Genomic DNA, 20,805 nt, shown 5'->3' with positions numbered 1-20,805 from the left:
AAAATGTATGGAGTAAAAAGTATATTATTTTCTTTAGGAACGTAACGAAGTAAAAGTTGTCCAAAAATATAAATAGTAAAGTAATGTACAGATACCCCCAAAAAACGACTTAAGTAGTACTTTAAAGTATTTTTACTTATGTACTTTACACCACAGCTATTTCCTATATTCTGTAGTGTACTACCTTTGACCTTTGACATACTGTACTTTTGTCAAAAGTAGTGCACTTTATAGGGAGTAGGATGCCATTTGGAATTCAAAGAAAGAGACAGAAAAATATTAGATACAATATAGATCGATATATTATTAAAGGGAAAAAAATAAACAGTCAATAAGATGTAAATAAATTGAGTACCACTACATACATTTAGAGACAATAGCAAATAAAACTTGTAGCACTTAACATATTTTAGAGTGAATTCTCACCAGTATCTATATTACAAGGTAAAAATGTTTAACCCATTCTATGTCCCTGAGGATTTCACCTTTAAACAATTATAAATGATTTTCTGACTGACGCGCATATTTAGCAAATCTTTTGCCTCAACCAACCCAGCATCATGCAGAGGCCTGTGGCTCAACTCCATAGAATACACCAGTGGTCACCAACCGGTCAATCGCAATCAACTGGTTGATCTCCAAGGCATTCGTAGTCGATCGCTAAACATTTGGGTAAAAAATTAAACATTTTCCTGTTTAACGCTATTGGCGGTAGGTGCACTTGATTCAGCAGCCCTAGCGCCAGGAAGGCAATGTGTTCCCATTTTGAAACATTTCATGCATCTGAAGTAGAACTCCACATACCCAGCAGGCCCAGAGAGCAAATCAAGTGCACCTATAGGTCTACCACTGGCCAATCAGTTAGCTCAGATCACCATGTCTGCATAGTTTCCTCAAGCCATAGGCTGTAAAAATTAAGCCTTGTGTGCACAGCAAAGTTGATACTGTGAGATTTAAAAGCTTTTAAAACCAAGACTAGAGAGAGACTCAATGAATACAGCAAAGAGCCGCTGTTTTTAGACGAAAGTTAATCTTTAAGTTGCTATTCAGCACTGTCAACACAGCAATGTTCCATACTTTTTTTAATAAGCCATAAAATGCACGTTCTCCCTAATTCCACTCACACTACAACTAGCACTGCAGCTGCAATGAATGAGTATAGCAAAGTGTTTTGATAAGCTTGTGTTGTTATTATTAGATCTTATTAGTAGATCTCGGCTTGATTTTGGACTCTAAAGTGATCTTGACTCAGAAAAGGCTGGTGACCGCTGGAATACAGCCTTTCCCGAGCCCCAAATCTGAAGGTTTTTGTGTGCTCATCCCAAAAGGGTGTTGGAATCCCACAGGAGGTAATAGATCTCTGCACATGCACATTTTGGTTGGTGGAGACAGACATGACAAAATCGAATAGCCAAAGAAATGGATGTACCAATCCCAGAATGCCCCTTTAAAGCTCTTCTCCAATCATTATTGATGTTTTGTCATAAACACGTCTCAAGATAACTATTTAATTAACGTGTCAAACTCATTCCATGGAGGGCCGAATGTCTGCGGGTTTTAGCTCCTCCTTGTATTTAAATGATGAATTAAGGTCACTGATTAGTAAGGAACTCCCCTCACCTGGTTGTCAAGTAAACAAAAAAAACATCCATAGACACTTGGCCCTCCGTGGAATGAGTTTGGCACCCCTGATTTAATTGGATGGCAGGGGTAGAGGAGGGATATTGCAACTTGCAATCCATTCAGAACTGTGCAGGAGTAGAGGAGCCTAGGACAATGGAAAACAGAGTATAGGAAGGAAACAATCTCCTTAGTCATACCACTTCTCCAAGAAGAAGGCAGAACTGTAAAACAGAGAGCATGCATAAGGTGCTGGCACTCCTTTCCAAAGATCGAGAATTGCTTTGTTCACTAGGGTATAAACCCTGCATGATGATAGCTGTCAGGACTGGTCATAAGCAGGGTGTAACTGCTGACCGGAAAGTCACCGAGGGGCTTGAAGATGAGGGGAAGGCCCTAATTCCCTTTCTCCGTGTAGACGGAAGAGGGAAGGGTAGGCAACATAGGAGGGAAAGCATACGGCATCACCCAATTATTCCTGGGTGTGTCAGCTGAGCTCTTCCACCCCAAATGGTGTGTCACCGTTTTTGGGGGATGGGGTCTCCCAGGGCCCCTCACATGGTCGTTGCTTCTACCAGGCTGCAACAAGTCAGTCTGGATAGATATGGGAAGTGAGCTCTCTCGGGAGAGAGCAGCCAGCACTATGACATAAGACGTCATGCAATATAGCAGGAGGAGGAAGGAAACAGCTGCAGCGCAGCGTCCTAATCATGGGCAGTAGGACAGCTACGTAATAAATATGTCTTGGCCCTGCTTCATGGAGGAGTGTTGTCAAGAGCGAAGATATATCCTCAGCCACTTGCTCCCATAAGATTGGGAGGCAAAGCAGATAGTGGCCCGGCTGCGTGAACCAATTGCTGTACAAAATGGGACAAGGAAAAAGCTAAAGCTGTGTGAAAGCTTTGTGGGAGTGCCAGATAGCTCTGACGCCTGCACAGAGAATAGGGGTTTGTCTTAACGGAGGCATGCCTTCCCACTGCTGTGAAAACTTCAAAGGGGGGAAGAGGTGGCAAATGTTAAACCTGAAGATAGAGGGTAGGGCAGGGAGCCCTAGGTTGGCCGACCCTTCTTACCTCCCGTAGGAGGGTTAGAGAGGTGGATCCTCGCTGCGACTGCAGCATAGGACTGCTTCCCTAATGATTTGGCCTGGTTCAAGTGCCTAGCCTGAGTCTTGGCAGACTGACCATCTCCCGAAAACATTTGAAACCCTACCTTCAAAGAGTATCTTAAATAATCCCTCAGCACCCCCTTCTCCTGCTTTCTTGCATACCAATCAAAAGTACCAGTCAAAAGTTTGGACACACCTACTCATTCAAGGGTTTTTCTTTGTTTGGACTATTTTCTACATTGTAGAATAATAGAAGACATTACAACTATGAATAACACATATGGAATCATGTAGTAACCAAAGAAGTGTGAAACAAATTAAAACATATTTTACATTTGAGATTCTTCAAAGTAGCCACCCTTTGCCTTGATGACAGCTTTGCACACTCATGACACTCTCTCAACCAGCTTCACGAGGTTAGTCCTGTCCGGGGGTGTCCTCGGATGGGGCCACAGTGTCTCCTGACCCCTCCTGTCTCAGCCTCCAGTATTTATGTTGCAGTAGTTTATGTGTCGGGGGGCTAGGGTCAGTTTGTTATATCTGGAGTACTTGTCCTGTGTGAATTTAAGTGTGCTCTCTCTAATTCTCTCTTTCTCTCTTTCTTTCTCTCTCTCGGAGGACCTGAGCCCTAGGACCATGCCTCAGGACTACCTGACATGATGACTCCTTGATGTCCCCAGTCCACCTGGCCGTGCTGCTGCTCCAGTTTCAACTGTTCTGCCTTATTATTATTGGACCATGCTGGTCATTTATGAACATTTGAACATCTTGGCCATGTTCTGTTATATTCTCCACCCGGCACAGCCAGAAGAGGACTGGCCACCCCTCAGAGCCTGATTCCTCTCTAGGTTTCTTCCTAGGTTTTGGCCTTTCTAGGGAGTTTTTCCTAACCACCGTGCTTCTACACCTGCATTGCTTGCTGTTTGGGGTTTTAGGCTGGGTTTCTGTACAGCACTTTGAGATATCAGCTGATGTACGAAGGGCTATATAAATTTGATTTGATTTGATTAGTCACCTGGAATGTATTTCAATAAACAGGTGTGCCTTGTTTAAAGTTAATTTGTGGAATTTCTTTCGTTCTTAATGCGTTTGAATTAATTAGTTATGTTGTGAGAAGGTAGGGTTGGTAAACAGAATTTCAAGAACTGTAAAGGTTTCTTCATGTGCAGTCGCAAAAACCATCAAGTGCTATGAGGAAACTGGCTCTCATGAGGACGGCCGCAGCAATGGAAGACCCAGAGTTCTGCCACAGAGGATCATTAGAGTTACCAGCTTCAGAAATTGCAGCCCAAATAAACGCTTCACAGAGTTCAAGTAACAGACACATCTCAACATCTGCTGTTCAGAGGAGACTGCGTGAATCAGGCCTTCAAGATCGAATTGCTGAAAAGAAACCACTACTAAAGGACGAGTCCAAATGAGAGATTTTTGGTTCCAACCGCTGTGTCTTTGTGAGTAGGTGAACGGATGATCTCCGCATGTGTGGTTCCCACCGTAAAGCATGGAGGAGGAGGTGTGATGGTGTGGGTGTGCTTTGCTAGTGACACTGTCTGTGATTTATTTAGAATTCAAGGCACAATAAACCAGCTTGGCTACCACAGAATTCTTCAGCGATACCCCATCCTATCTGGATTGCGCTTAGTCCCACTATCATTTGTGTTTCAACAAGACAATGACCCAACTCACCTCCAGGCTGTGTAAGGTCTATTTAACAAAGGAGAGGGATTGAAGTGCTGCATCAGATAACCTGGCCTCCACAATCACCCGACCTCAACCCAATTGAGATGGTTTGGGATGAGTTGGACCGCAGATTGAAGGAAAAGCAGCCAACAAATGCTCAGCATATGTGGGAACTCCTTCAACCGTTGGAAAAGCATTCCTCTTGAAGCTGATTGAGAGAATGCCAACAGTGTGCAAAGCTGTCATCAAGGCAAAGGGTTGTTACTTTGAAGAATCTAAAATATATTTAGATTTGTTTTACACTTTTTTGGTTACTACAGTTGAAGTCGGAAGTTTACATACACTTAGGTTGAAGTTATTAAAACTCGTTTTTCAATCACTCCACAAATCTCTTGTGAACAACCTAAAGTTTTGGCAAGTCGGTTAGGACATCTACTTTGTGCATGACACAAGTAATTTTTTCAACAGTTGTTTACAGACACATTATTTAACTTAGAATTCGCTGTATCACAATTCCAGTGAGTCAGAAGTTTACATACATTATGTTGACTCTGACTTTAAACAGCTTGGAAAATTACAGAAAAGGATGTCATGGCTTTAGAAGCTTCTGATAGGCTAATTGACACAATTTCAGTCAATTGGAAGTGTACCTGTGGATGTATTTCAAGGCCTACCTTCAAACTCAAGTGTCTCTTTGTTTGATATAATGGGAAAATCAAAAGAAATCAGCCAAGACCTCAGAAAAAAAATTGTAGACCTCCACAAGTCTGGTTCATCCTTGGGAGCAATTTCCAAACGCCCTGCACATGGGGACAAAGATCATACTTTTTGGAGAAATGTCCTCTGGTCTGATGAAACAATAATATAACTGTTTGCCCAAAATGAACATTGTTATGTTTGGAGGAAAAAGGGGGAGGCTTGCAAGCTGAAGAACACCATCCCAACCGTGAAGCACGGGGGTGGTAGCATCGTGTTGTGGGGGTGCTTTGCTGGACGAGGGACTGGTGCACTTCAGAAAATTGATGGCATCATGGGGAAGGAAAATTATGTGGATATATTGAAGCAACATCTCAAGACATCAGTCAGGAAGTTAAAGCTTGGTCGCAAATGGGTCTTCCAAATGGACAATGACCCCAAGCATACTTCCAAAGTTGTGGCAAAATGGCTTAAGGACAACAAAGTTAAGGTACTGGAGTGGCCATCACAAGGCCTGACCTCAATCCCATAGAAAATATGTGGGCAGAACTGAAAAAGTGTGTGCGAGCAAGGAGGCCTACAAACCTGACTCAGTTACACCAGCTCTGTCAGGAGGAATGGGCCAGAATTCACCCAACATATTGTGGGAAGCTTGTGGAAGGCTATTTACAAAGGAACAGTAGCACTGCTGTGCTCACATTCCTGATATCGCCTGGGTTAGGCCCAGATCATTAGAGTCTTCCTTTCCAACTTGAGAAATGAAAGACACTTCCATGGCTAGTCATGCCGGCTTTTTAGTCCCGTGTGGGTTCTCCAGTGGAACTGGGGCCTCCGGGGACCTTACGGTGCCTTTTTTACCCGACCCCTTGTCCACCTTCTTCAGCTTTGTCGGGACGCAGAAGTCCCTGAAGCATCTCTTGAAGTTCTCATCCAGGAATGCGTAGAGGACGGGGTTGAGGCTGCTGTTGGTGTAGCCCAGCGCTACGCAGAAGAAGTAGGCGGCCATGACGGCGGTGGTCTCTGGAACGCTCACGAGCGCCTTGACCAGGATGAAGATGTGGATGGGCGTCCAGCACACTACGAATACCACCACCACCACCATGACCAGGCGGGTGATGCGTCGCAGGTTGCGGTCCTTCTCCCGGGAGCCCGAGAGGAGACGCACGCTCTTGAGTCGTAGCACCATCAGGGAGTAGCACACAGTGATGATGAGCACAGGCACCACGAAGGCAAACACAAACACACAGATCTTCATCAGGGTGTCCCAATACACGTATGGCTCCGGGAATTGTAAGGCACACTCCGTGGTGCCTAGAGGGAGAGAGACAGAAGCATAAAGTAACCAGCGCAAACTGTGCATAACATTTTCATGACGTTCTCTTCGGAAATGTGTGCGTGTGTGGATCCATGCGCATGCATTCTTTTGTGTGCGTGCTTCATGACTGTGTGTGTGTCTGCATGCTTTCTCACCATTGTTGGTCTGGGTGCCCCCCAGTAGCAGTGCTGGTATCCCGGCTGCCGACGACAGCATCCAGATACACACGTTGATCATCTTGGCATTGATGGGTGTTCGGAAATCCAGGGCTTTGACCGGGTGGCACACGGCCACATAGCGGTCAACACTCATCATGGTCAGGGTGAAGATGCTGGTGAACATGTTGTAGTAGTCGATGGATATGAACACCTTACACACCACCTCGCCAAACGGCCACGAGTTCAACAGGTAGTCAGTGCTCTGGAAAGGCATTGTCGTGGTGACTAGGGCGTCGGCCAGAGCCAGGTTGAATATGTAAATGTTGGTGGCCGTCTTCATCTTTGTATACCTGTTTCAAAAACAGCATAGAGTAAAGAATGTAGGGTAGAATGTGTAAGGTCCATACCTGAGTTTAAATACTATTTGAAATCATCTATCTGGGCTTGATTGAGCTTGCCTGCATGGCACAGTGAAAAGAATAGAATAGTGACGAGTGCTAACCTCGTCCATCTGTCAGACTAGAGCAGTCTTTTTCAAATCTCTCTTCAGGGACCCCCAGACATTTGACTCATGGGTAACTGGAAGTCAACATGGCTGCCGGAACATGTGTGTGTGTCAACATATACAGGCGTATCAACACAAGTGGGTGTATGGAAAGCGAACAGCTAAATGGGCAGAATTTAGAGAACGTTTTGCATGACTGCAACTATCCTGACAAAGCATCAGTATCACCACACAGGAACTGACCAATGAAAACACATTCAGAAACTAAAAACAAGGCCACTCAATCAAAACAGTCTAACCAATCAAAGAGGGCTGATGTTACACCCATCGCCGATGATCCACCCACTTATTTCGCCACGCCCACTTTATTCACACCCCTTGAATTTTATTGTTTACAGCCTGTATTTCATTTTTATTAAATTGAGATTTTGTGCCAGTGGCCTACACACAATACGCCATAATGTCAAAGTGGAGTTATGTTTTTACATTTTTTTTTTTACAAATTAATAAAAAATGTGAAGCTGTAATATCTTGAGTCAGTAGGTACTCAACCCATTTGTTATGGCAATCCTAAATAAGTTCAGTAGTAAAAAAAAAAATGTGCATGTCAAATAATAAGTTGCATGGACTCACTCTGTGCATAATAGTTTAACATGATTTTTGAATGACTACCTCATCTCTGTGCCCCACACATACAATTATCTGTAATGCCTCGCAAAGAAGGGCACCTATTGGTAGATGGGTAATACAAAATGAATTACACTTTGGATGGTGTATCAATAAACCCAGTCACTGCAAAGATATACAAGTCCTTCCTAACTCAGTTGCCGGAGAGGAAGGAAACCGCTCAAGAATTGCACCATGAAGCCAATGGTGACTTTAAAGTAGTTAATGAGTTGAATGGCTGTGCTAGGAGAAAACTGTGGATGGACCAACAACATTGTAGTTAGTCCACAATACTAACCTAATTGACAGTGAAAGAAAGAAGCCTGTACAGAATAAAAAATATTCCAAAACATGCATCCTGTTTGCAACAAGGCACTAAAGGAATACTGCAAAAAATGTGGCAAGGCAATTCACTTTTTATCCTGAATACAAAGTGTTAAGTTTGGGGCAAATCCAATACAACACATTACTGAGTACCACTCTCCATATTTTCAAGCATAGTGGTGGCTGCATCATGTTATGACTATGAATGTAATCGTTAAGGACTGGGGAGTTTTTCAGGATAAAAAAAGAAACGGAATGGAGCTAAGCAGAAGACAAATCATAGAAGAAAACCTGGTTAAGTCTGCTTTTCACCAGACACTGGGAGATGAATTCACTTTCAGCAGAACAGTAACCTAAAACACAAGGCCAAATATACAGCGGAGTTGCTTACCAAGACAACATTGAATGTTCGAGAGTGGCCTAGTTACAGTTTTGACTTAAATTGGCTTGAAAATCAATGGCAAGACTTGAAAATGTCTGTCTAGCAATGACCAACAACCAACTTGACAGAGCTTGAAGAATGAATCAAATGTGCAAATAGTGTACAATCCAGATGTGCGACGCTCTTAGACTTACCCTGAAAGACTCAGCTGCAATCGCTGCCAAAAGTGATTCTAAAATGCATTGACTCAGTGGTGTGAATACTTATGTAAATGAGGTGCCGTGTTTCTGTATTTCATTTTCAATAAATTAGCAAACACTCCTGAAAACATGTTTTCACTTTGTCATTATGGAGTATTGTGTGTAGATAAAATATACATTTCAACCATTTTGAACTCAGGCTGTAACAACAAAATGTGGAATAAGTCAAGGTGTAGGAATACTTTCTGAAGGCACTGTACATAGAGGTTTGAAAAAGGCTAGACTAGAGCAAATGCCAACAGTATTTGAAAGATTTCGAATGGTTTTTGAACCCAGGCGATTATTGTTATCAACACAACAGCTGATGAAAGAATGAAATGAAACCCAAAGGAAAACTTTTCCATCTGTTAAACCTTTTACTGCAGTGGGCTAAATCAGGGTCACACAGAGGATTTCTTGGTAGTCTTAAACAGATCTACATTGACACAAATGTATACACCTCACACACAGGTTATGGTCTTTAAAAAAGAATACACATGTACCATGTCAGATAGAGAGTTGAAATGTATTACATTTTGAGTTTCTATCCTAATATTAGACATTATATACATCACAAAAGACTGAAATATAACCAAACCGTTTGACAGAGAAATACTGGATTTTCAGCATCTAAAAAATAAATAATGTTTATTAATGATGAAAAATATGAATAACGTTCCACCCATGAGGCCACTAGAGGGCGATTTTGTCATTCGTCCGCAGGAATAAGTGTCTTTCTCGCCATCCTCTGACCTGGTGATTTTCAATTCTATTGATAATCCCAACAACACGGGGCAGACTAAAAGTAATACAAAATGATCATACAAGGTCTTTTGATATCTCTGAAAAACTATATCTGTAACTAGGGGAGAAAATTAGCAGCTGTTATACTTTTAAATGGTGTCCCAAACACGTAAGTGATCTACATTAAACAATTTATACTTTAAAGTGGCAATCTGCGATTGGTAAATACATGTTTTGACTTTCAAATACATTATACACTGAGTGTACAAACATGCTCTTTCCATGACATAGACTGACCAAGTGAATCCAGGTGAAAGCAATGATCCCTTATTGATGTCACCTATTTAATCCACTTCAAAAAGTGTAGATGAAGGGAGGAGACAATAATGATGTTTAAGCCTTGAGACAGCTGAGGCGTGGATTGTGTATGTGTGCCATTCACAGGGTGAATGGGCAAGACAAATCATTTAAGTGCCTTTAAAATGGGTATGGTAGTAGGTGGTAGGTGCCAGGCGCACTGGTTTGAGTGTGTCAAGAACTGCAACGCTGCTGGGTTTTTCACGTTTTTCAAGAATGGTCCACCACCCAAAGAACATTCAGCCAACTTCACACAACTGTGGGAAGCGTTGGAGTCAACATGGGCCAGCATCCCTGTGGAACTCTTTAGACACCTTGTAGAGTCCATTGAGGCTGTTCTTAGGGCAAAAGGGGGTGCAACTCAATATTAGGAAGGTGTTCCTAGTGTTTTATACACTCAGTGAATATTGCCATTGATTCTTGAAGAAAATAGGACAACTTATAAATGTCTCAAAAGTGTAATTCAACTGTCAGTAGCTGTCTCAACTGTCTAAGCTTCAAAACAAAAAAATGCTGATCTCATGGATGGTCAGTCCTTGCATCCATCACTCTCTCTCATATGAGTGTGGTTACATTTCTCAAGCCCCATTCCTCAGCTGTTTGCCCCATAAAGGGGTTGGGTGGCCATTTGCTGTTGTTTGAATCCCAGATAATCTTTAAGATCTGAAATGGCTATAGCCATATATACAGTGCATTCGGAAGGTATTCAGACCCCTTGACCCCTTATATTTTCCCCTGTTGAATCTACACGCAATACCCCACAATGACAAAGCAAAAACGGGTTTTTAGAAATGTTTGATATGATATTTACATAAGTACTCAGACCCTTTACTCTGTACTTTGTTGAAGCACCTTTGGCAGCAATTACAGCCAAGTCTTCTTGGGTATGACGCTACAAGCTTGACACACCTGAATTTGGGGAGTTTCTCCCATTCTTCTCTAAAGATCCTCTCAAGCTCTGTCAGGTTGGATGGGGAGCATTGCTGCACAGATATTTTCAGGTCTCTCCGGAGATGTTTGATTGTGTTCAAGTCTGAGCTCTGGCTGGGCCACTCAATGACATTCAAAGACTTGTCCCGAAGCCACTACTGCGTTGTCTTGGCTGTGTGCTTAAGGTCGTTGTCCTGTTGGACAGTAAACATTAGTATGAGGTCTCGAGTGTCCTGGAGCAGGTTTTTAATTTTTCAAATATAGTTTATTTTTGCATTTTCCAATTAAGAACATTCAAAACAAAAGTGAAAAGATATTAGACAACATTATGACAAAGTGACAGTAACAGACGAGTGTAAAAAAAAAATTATATATACAAACATACAATAAATACGTCATAATAAAGAGTAAAATAAAAAATTATAATAATGAGACATTGGATCATATACCTGCTGTATTCTACATATTATACATTACGTGTGAAACATCATGTGAGGATTATATAGAGATTCAATCAATGTGATGTAGGGTGAGATTCTCCACATAGTCAATAAAAGGTTGCCAAATTCTGTAAAATGTCTCTAACTTAAGCAGTAAGTGATTTTCTCCATTGGGATATAACTATGAACTTCCGATCGCCACATTGCAACTGGCAGGGGGGAATCCCATTTCCATTTCAAGGCAATACATTTCTTGGCAACCGCTATCAGTATTTCTGTTAGCTTTATAGTATGGCTTTGCCTAAGATTCGAGTTAGTAAAGTTACCCGGTACACAGACCTCCAGGTCTAAAGGGAATGCAACCCTGTGAATTGAGGATATGGCATCGCATACCCCCTGCCAGAAACCGTGTAGTTTTGAACACTGCCAAGTGGAATGGAGGAATGTTCCTTCATTTGAGCCACATCTAAAACACAGGGAGTAAATATCAGGTTTGAACTTGTGCAGTCTAGATGGGGTGATTAGAGAGCTGATGGAGGAAATTAAACTGGATCAGTCTGTATCTGGAGTTCAATGTGGATGTAACACCATCCCTGCATAGGTCACTCCATAGACCCTCATTAAGATTAATACCCAGATCTTTTTCCCATCTAAGTCGGGGTTTATCTAGCTCAGGCAGTGTTAATCCTGACATAAGAGCATTGTAAACACGGGAAATGGTCTTGAACAGTGTTTGGTCTGCGTGGCAGAATTGTTCAATAGGTGACATCTTAGGTAGGTTCCATTGTCCCTTGAGAGTCCCCCTAATAAAGTTTCGTAGTTGTAGGTAGCTAAAGAAGTCCATGTTTAGGCAAGTGGTATTTCTGTTTCAGCTGATCAAAAGACATAAGAACTCCCTCCCACATAACAATGCTGCAGAAGAGTGACACCCTTATCAGACCATGGTCTAAAGTTACTATTCTGGAAAAGCATAGGAATCAATCTATTGTTCCATAAATGGGTTTTAGGGGAAAGAAATCCCTCTCGTCTGAACAGCTCATGCAGTTTGCAACATGCCAGGACAGGATGTACGATTAAAGGGTTGTTGGTGATGGTTTTTATAGATTTTCTGTCCCATTTGTAAAACAATTCTGCCCCAGTGTCATCATTTGCCTCAAACTTTTCAATGTTCAATCATGAAGGAGAGGGACCATTGTCAAACCTCTGAGCCAGAAACCTAGACTGTGCAGCCCAGTAGTACATTCTCAAATTGGGGAGGCTTAAGCCCCCTTGACCGTAATTAAGGGTCAGTTTATCCAGACCAACCGTAGGGATTTTGCCGTGCCAGATAAACCGTCTGGTCAGCTTGTCGAGAGAGGAAAAGAATGCTGCGGGCACAGGGATAGAAACAAATATAGAAATATGGGCAGGACCTTCATTTTAATTACATTGATTCTACCCAGTAGAGTGAGAGGCAAGTCCATCAATTTACACAGGTTACCCTCCACCTTTTGCAACCAGCCGGCCAGAATGAGTTTATAGCGGCTCTTCAGGTTACCATCCACCATTATGCCCAAATATGTGAAGCCCATAGGCGACCATTTAAAAGTAAACTTGTGCTTGATGGTATGGTGGTCAAAGACAGATAACGGTAAGATTTCCCTTTTATCAAAATTGACCTTATATCCAGAGAAAGAACTATAACACCGTAGTAGGATCTGCAAGTGAGAGAGGGAATGTTCTGGGTTCGTTAGAAATAAGATAAGGTCGTCCACAAAGTGTGATAACTTATGGGTATGGGGGCCCACCTCAAAGCCATGTATGTCAGGGCACGTTCTAATAGTCTCAGCCAACGGTTCGATGGCGAGGGCAAAGAGGTGGGGGCTAAATGGGCAACCTTGTCTGTTCCCCCTATAGAGAGGGAAAGAGGAGGAAGTAATCCCATTGATAGCAATCCTAGCCTTAGGAGATTTGTAGAGTGATTTTATTAAATGTACAAACACGGTACCTAAACCAAACTTTTCCAAGCCGTGAAAGAGGTATGGCCATTCAACCCTATCAAAGGCCTTTTCGGTGTCGAGGGAGACTGCGACACTAGGTATTTTGTTTTTGTTAGGTGAAGGTGAATTCTATCAAAGAACCTTCTGAGATTATTGGGGGACAATCTATTAATTATGAAGCCAGTCTGATCCGGGTTGACCAACAGGGGAAGACATGACTCCAGTCTCTTAGATAGCATCTTGGTGACCAGTTTACAATCTGTGTTAAGGAGAGAGATTGGTCTATAGGAGGCACACTTTAGCAGGGTTTTCCCTTTCTTGTGAAGTACAGTAATCACTGCTTGAGAGAAAGACTCTCGAAAGCAGTTGTCCTCCCCGGCTTTTTAAGTACCTCCATAAAGGTAGGGGACCAACAGCTCCCTAAATTCTTTATACAACTCGAGGGAAGCCATCCTTCCCAGGAGATTTATTAGAAGGTAAGGATTTAACCTGTTGCGACGAGCAATCCCGTATCCGGGATCCTATTTATAACCTCAAGCTCATTACCATAACGCAACGTTAACTATTCATGAAAATCGCAAATGAAATTAAATAAATATATTTGCTCTCAAGCTTAGCCTTTTGTTAACAACACTGTCATCTCAGATTTTCAAAATATGCTTTTGAACCATTGCTAAACAAGCATTTGTGTAAGAGTATTGATAGCCTAGCATTGCATTAAGCCTGGCATTCAGCATGCAACATTTTCACAAAAACAAGAAAAGCATTCAAATAAAATCATTTACCTTTGAAGAGGTAAAGGTTTTCAATGAGGAGACTCTCAGTTAGATAGCAAATGTTCAGTTTTTCCAAAAATATTATTTGTGTAGGACAAATCGCTCCGTTTTGTTCATCACGTTTGGGTAAGAAAAAACCTGAAAATTAAGTCATTACAACGCAAACTTTTTTCCAAATGAACTCCATAATATCGACAGAAACATGGCAAACGTTGTTTAGAATCAATCCTCAAGGTGTTTTTCACATATCTATCGATGATAAATCATTCGTGGCAGTTTGGTTTCTCCTCTGAAGAAATGGAACGCGCATGGACCTGGAGATTACGCAATAATTTCGACGGAGCACACCGGGCGGACACCTGGTAAATGTAGTCTCTTATGGTTAATCTTCCAATGATATGCCTACAAATACGTCACAATGCTGCAGACACCTTGGGGAAACGACAGAAAGTGCAGGCTCATTCCTGGCACATTCACAGCCATATAAGGAGACATTGGAACACAGGGCATTCAAACTCTGTACCATTTCCTGTATGAAATTTCATCTTGGTTTCGCCTGTAGCATTAGTTCTGGGGCACTCACAGATAATATCTTTGCAGTTTTGGAAACGTCAAGAGTTTTTTCTTTCCAAAGCTGTCAATTACATGCATAGTCGAGCATCTTTTCGTGGCAAAATATCTTGTTTAAAAAAAGGGAACGTTTTTTATCCAAAAATTAAAAGAGCGCCCCCTATCTCAAAGAAGTTAATGGCCTCCAACAATTCAGGAACTGAGAACTGTTCACTCAGGCGCTCTCTGTCTTCCTCTGCCAGGCATGGGAGGTTGAGAGAGGAGAGAAAGGAGTCGATCTCTGATAGATCATCGCTTGATTGGGAAGTGTAGAGGTCTTCGTAGTATTTCTTAAAAGTATCATTCATTTCAGTAGGGGCGAAAGATATCTCATTAGTAAGAGTTTCTATAGCATTAATTGTCCTCTTACTTTTCTCTGCTTTCAGTTGCCATGCCAATACTTTGTGTGCTTTCTCTCCAAGCTCGTAGTAACGCTGTTTTGATTTAGTGAGGGCCCTCTCAGCTTGATATGTGTTCCGAGTATTATATTTCAGTTTTTTATTTACCAAAAGTCTGTGTAGATCTTTAGCCGGGCTTCTTTGGTAGTTTCTCTCTAGCTCAGAGATTTCAGATTCAAGGACATTCAGTTCCACACCGTGTTTTCTCTTCAACCCTTTAGTATAGGAAATTATCTGTCCCCTCAGATAGGCTTTTCAATGTGTCCCAAAGAATGTAACTGTCAGGAGCGGAGGGTTTGTTTGTCAAAGTAAAAAATATTGATCTGCTCCTTGATGAATGGACAACATTCAGGTTGCTTCAGGAGTGTAGAATTTAGTCTCCATCTATATGCCCCATTTACCTTGGTAGGAATGGAGATTGATAATACCAGAGGAGAATGGTCACTAAGCAATCTGGGGAGATACTCGATATCTAACACTCTATGAAACATTTGGGTCGATAGTAAAAAAGTTATCTATGAGTGTGTGTGTGTTGTGTGGGTGTGACTAAAAAGAGTAGTCCCTATCTAGTGGGTGCAACTGTCTCCAGATGTCTATCAAATTAAGATCTTTCATGAATTGCATGGTGAGCTTGCCGGCTTTGGTAAGAAGTGAGGCTTTATCAGAAGACCTATCAAGAACTGTATCTAAACAAAAATGTAAATCTCCTCCAACCAGTAGCTATCCTGGTTGAGCAGCCTGAAGGAAGACATATGGTCATCGAAGTTAGGAGCATAAATATTCAATAGGGTCCAAGACTCTGAAATCATATGCCCCTGCACCAAAACAAACCTGCCAGAGGGATCAGAAATGGTGTTGTTGACGCAGAAGGGGATGTGTCTACTTATCAAAATTGCAGTTCCTCTTGCTTTGGGGTTAAAAGAGGATGCAAAAACTTGTCCTACCCATTCCCTCTTCAATGTCTTGTGTTCACTGGCTGTAAGATGTGTTTCTTGTAAAAACAGCCTTTAATATCTTAAGGTATGTATAGACTCTTTTCCTCTTAATCGTGCTGTTAAGACCTTTAGGATTAAGCATAGGTTGGATTGCAAATATATAACCGAATGGGAATCTCTCGTATGTAAATAGTCAGGTAATATTTCAACTTTAGTTTGAACACTGAAGTGACCTATGTGTCTCTTTAGGAAAGAAACAACAAAAAACATGGAAAAATAAACAAAAACAGAAACCCCATCCACCCCAATTGTCAGACTAAAAGCACAATCCCAACAATCAAACATGAATACAATTGTAGAGATACATTGTTGCTCGCTATCCATCTTGCTCAAGTGCTAAACCTTGGCGTAAACTAAAACCTGCAAGCTCTCTAAGTTGAAAACAAACGTTGTGAATAGACATTTATGGCTGAATATTTACTGCCCACAGTAAGGGCTGCTTGAGTCTCTTTTCAGGAGAGGAGAAACATAAATGGGGGAGTAGTGGGCCTAAGCCCACTAATTTGCTTTGCCCAGTAGATATTGACTAAACCAAAATATACTCAGGTATTTATCGTTGTCTTGATTGGGAACCATATTTAGGCAGCCATATTCTGTAACGGCTTTCTTGTGGTGAAGGAGAGTCGGACCAAAATGCAGCGTTGTGATGATTCATGTTATTTTAATAAAGGAAAACCTATACATGAAAAACTACCAAAATAATGAAAATGTGAAAACCGAAACAGTCCTATCTGGTGCAAACACAGAGACAGGAACATCAGGACACTAAGGACAATCACCCACGTAACACTCAAAGAATATGGCTGCCTAAATATGGTTCCCAATCAGAGACAACGATAAACACCTGCCTCTGATTGAGAACCACTTCAGACAGCCATAGACTTAACTAGAACACCCCACTAAGCTACAATCCCAATACACCACATACAAAAACCCATGCCACACCCTGGCCTGACCAAATAAATGAAGATAAACACAATATATTACGACCAGGGCGTGACAAATGGAATAACTTTGAAGAGCTCGGTTTGTCAACGTCTGCTCAGCTCCGCGGCATCACGTGCTCCCTGGAGCAGGTTTTAATCAAAGATCTCTTTGTACTTTGCGCCGTTCATCTTTCCCTCTAATCCTGACTAGTCTCCCAGTCCCTGAAAAACATCCCCACACCATACTTCACTGTAGGGATGGTGCAAGGTTTCCTCCAGATGTGATGCTTGGCATTCAGGCCAAAGAGTTCAATCTTGGTTTCATGAGACCAGAGAATCTTGTTTCTCATGGTCTGAGAGTTCTTTAGGTGCCTTTTGGCAAACTCCAAGCTGGCTGTCATGTGCCTTTCACTGAGGAATCGCTTCCATCTGGCCACTCTACCATAAAGGCCCGATTGGTGGAGTGCTGCAGGGATGGTTGTCCTTCTGGAAGGTTTTCCCATCTCCACAGAGGAGCTCTGGAGCTCTGTCAGAGTGACCATCGGGTTCTTGGTCACCTTCCTGACCAAGGCCCTTCTCCCCCGATTGTTCAGTTTGGCTGGGGTCCAGCTGTACGGAGAGTCTTTGAGGTTCCAAACTTCTTACATTTAAGAATGCTGGAGGCCACTGTGTTCTTGGGGACCTTCAATGCTGCAGACATTTTTTGGTACCCTTCTCCAGATCTGTGCCGACACAATCCCGTCTCGGAGCTCTTCGGACAATTCCTTTGACCTCATGGCTTCGGTTTTGCTCTGACATGCACTGTCAACTGTGGGACTCTGTATAGACAGGTGTGTGCCTTTCCAAATCATGTCCAATTAATTGAATTTACCACAGGTGGACTCCAATCAAGTTGTAGAAACATCTGAAGGATGATCAATGGAAACAGGATGCACCTGAGCTCAATTTCGTCTCATAGAAAAGGGTCTGAATGCTTATTTAAATAAGGTTTCTCTGTTTTTTGTTTTTTATTAATTTGCAAACATTTCTAAAAACCTGTTTTCGCTTTGTCATTATGGGGTATTTTGTTGTACATTGATGAGGAAATGTATTTAATCCATTTTAGAATAAGGCTGTAATGTACAATTGTGGAATAAGGGAAGGGGTCTGAATACTTTCTGAATGCATTTTACATACAGTATAGCGTTATAGACTATTGGTCAGTTACCATACACATGATCCACTAGAAGTTAGTTTAACCTGTTGCTTTTTTGGATCAATACCTTGGACATGCTCCCATTTCACACGGTCATTATTCCTATCATCGACAGATTCTACACTTACCATTGCCGTTTTGAAAATATAACGCGGTAGGGATAATAAGGAAGGCCAAAACATCTGCTATGCGGATGTCGGCCAATGCTGATGATCAATGGTTAACGCTCGATCTGATTGAATCTAGGCCTGTACGACAATTAAATCACCGCTATGATAGCACATTTCCTTCTAATGAGAAGGGAAAAAATCAGTCAATCAGATGAAAAAAATACGTCAATTGTAAACTGAGCTGGCTACACAAAACAGAGAGCTGAGATTATATCGCTATTTACTAATCAATGGAATTAACTTGGCGAGGTGACGGAAAGGCCCTGTGGATGACAGCCCAACGAGCATGTTCTGACGCAGACATCCATGGACGTCTAAAATACGGAATTCTGCTCACCGGAAGATAATGTGCAATCAATCTGATTTGAGGTAATTGTCTCTAGTCTGGAGTGCTTTGTGGGGCGTAGGTGCACTGCGTATGACACCAGCACTGTTTTATCTGTTTTACACACCTTAAATAAAACCCAACGAGGTGTAAGCAACCCTATCAACATGATAGAGCGCCACTGGTTTTAAATGCAATTAATGCGCTTTCTCTCTGCGCAAAGAACACTATTTCTCATAGGCTTGGCACATTTCATTTACACATTTAGAACACTTTTCAACATTGCCCCCAACAGATGTCGCATTCCAATTGTAAAAAGTCCCAATAGTAAAAAAAAGTATTTTCCTTCCAATAGAGCTGTACAGTATGTTATGATTGAATTAGGTTTAAACATGCACCTGCCACTGGGTGGCTCACAAGTGTTGCAAATGTTTCAAAACTTCAGTTTTTAGTTTAATTTTGTGTGCGAAAATGTGGTAAGGTGTTTGCATGGGCATTTTACTGAAATGTTGTATTTTTAGCATACTTGGTGTAACCCTTAATTTGCCTAAACTCTTTGTCAATAGCCTATATATTGGCAATTGATATCAATGCAATATTGAGATGAGTGTGCAAATCAATTATAATAAACCTTACCTGATGATAACATACATGACGAGGCAGTTGCCCACCAAGCCCACCACAAACACCACGGAGTACACAGCTGTGATAATGGGGATTATTGGGGACATTGACTCCTCTTCCCCGTCAGAGTCCAAAGTCAGATTGTGACCTGCTGCAAATCCAGACTGCGAAGTAGAATTCATATAACAGTCTTCGCCGAGCGCCAAGTGGCACTTATCGTCTTTGAAAATTTCAACCGGGGTGGCTTCCATTTTTGGTTATGTTTGACCACCTAACGAAAAGGAGAAAAGGGCATATGCCTTTGACTGGCTGTTGGCTATGCGTGAAGTAAACCCGAAAGAAGAAAAAATAACGGTAAGAAAGTTGAAGATATGCGTCAAATTATTATAGTTTGTAAATTAAACCAACTTTTTATTATATGCCGTTCAAATTCATATATATATATATATATATATATACAGGTCAAATCAATCCTGTTTTTAATGTGATATTAACAATTAAAACGAAATGCATAATGCGTAATTACACCCACCCGGGCCCTCGGTAACTTACCCTCTGGATATCAGTTCCTTCTGTTCCCTTTTTGTGTTTGTAGAATATGGAATTTTTGCTGAACAAAAATATATTTGCTGTTGGATCACTTTGTAGAGTGGAGTATGTGAGCAACAATCACAGCACCGCGGCTCGGCGGAGACTCGAGTCACTCCCGCTCAGTAGCCTACCCAACAACCCCCCCCCCCCCCCATCGAGCCCAAATATGACATCAGAGAAGTGACAATAACCCCAAGGCATAGTTAACGTCCCCACGTAACCATATTGTTCGATGTAACCATGGACTAGCCCACAAATGTGAGAGGTAAAGTGCGCAAAGAAAATACAGACATACATTTCCTTATTACATGATTTAAATCACAATATATCTTTATCATATCAGTTATATCACACTATATAATATTCTTTGTGCAAGTTATTGACCATGAATAATATATATTTTTAATTGAACCTTTATTTAACGAGGCAAGTCAGTTAAGAGCAAATTCTTATTTTCAATGACTGCCTGCCACTGTTCAGTGGGTTAACTGCCTGTTCAGGGGCAGAACGACAGAACGACGACCTTGTCAGCTCGGGGATTTGAACTTGCAACCTTCCGGTTACTAGCCCAACGCTCTAACCACTAGGCTACCCTGCCGCCCCTATATCATTCCAGCACAGAATTCATTATTAGCCACACAAAATACCCTCTGACAAAGATGATGTCCTCTATGTACGCTATGTGATTATGCACTGTGACCAATTATATGCTGTTCCATATGAATATGACCTATGGTGATATATTGCCTACCCTCTATCCTGTAACGTAGGTAAATATAGGCTACTCTGTGTATGTCCTGAAATGCATGTACAAGCTGCAACTGATGTGAGTGGAAATGCTGGGTCTCAGTCTCGGTTTGTATTCTTCTTGGTAGCCTGAGGGATGCCAAGGATCCATGAGCTCTAAACACTAATTACAGCTAATCAGAGGAGAAAGCAAATGAGAAAGTCAAACCTTGTTAATACAGCCACAAATGTTCCCACGGTGATTTACATAGTGGATATGATGCACGATAGGTTCTCGGTTCAAATAAGTTCAACAGATACAAAAAC

At 41.8% G+C, this 20,805-nt stretch overlaps 1 protein-coding gene across 1 annotated transcript; it reads right to left on the bottom strand.

The window, feature by feature from the left end:
• Nucleotides 1-279: 279 nt before the first annotated feature.
• On the bottom strand, nucleotides 280-19,838 carry LOC118361494 (delta-type opioid receptor-like). The gene is made up of 4 exons (XM_035741474.2): nucleotides 19,714-19,838; nucleotides 19,174-19,432; nucleotides 6,575-6,927; nucleotides 280-6,415 (listed from the first exon to the last, which is right to left on the bottom strand). Exons 2-4 carry the CDS (start codon nucleotides 19,410-19,412, stop codon nucleotides 5,886-5,888), a joined length of 1,122 nt encoding a protein of 373 aa, XP_035597367.1. The 5' UTR covers nucleotides 19,413-19,432; nucleotides 19,714-19,838; the 3' UTR covers nucleotides 280-5,885.
• Nucleotides 19,839-20,805: the final 967 nt, after the last annotated feature.

The sequence above is a fragment of the Oncorhynchus keta genome, chromosome 28, assembly GCF_023373465.1.
Source record: "Oncorhynchus keta strain PuntledgeMale-10-30-2019 chromosome 28, Oket_V2, whole genome shotgun sequence".
In the NCBI taxonomy this organism is placed as follows: domain Eukaryota; kingdom Metazoa; phylum Chordata; class Actinopteri; order Salmoniformes; family Salmonidae; genus Oncorhynchus; species Oncorhynchus keta.
Note: the sequence above shows the minus strand (reverse complement) of the source record. Positions and strands in the feature narration are given on the sequence as shown.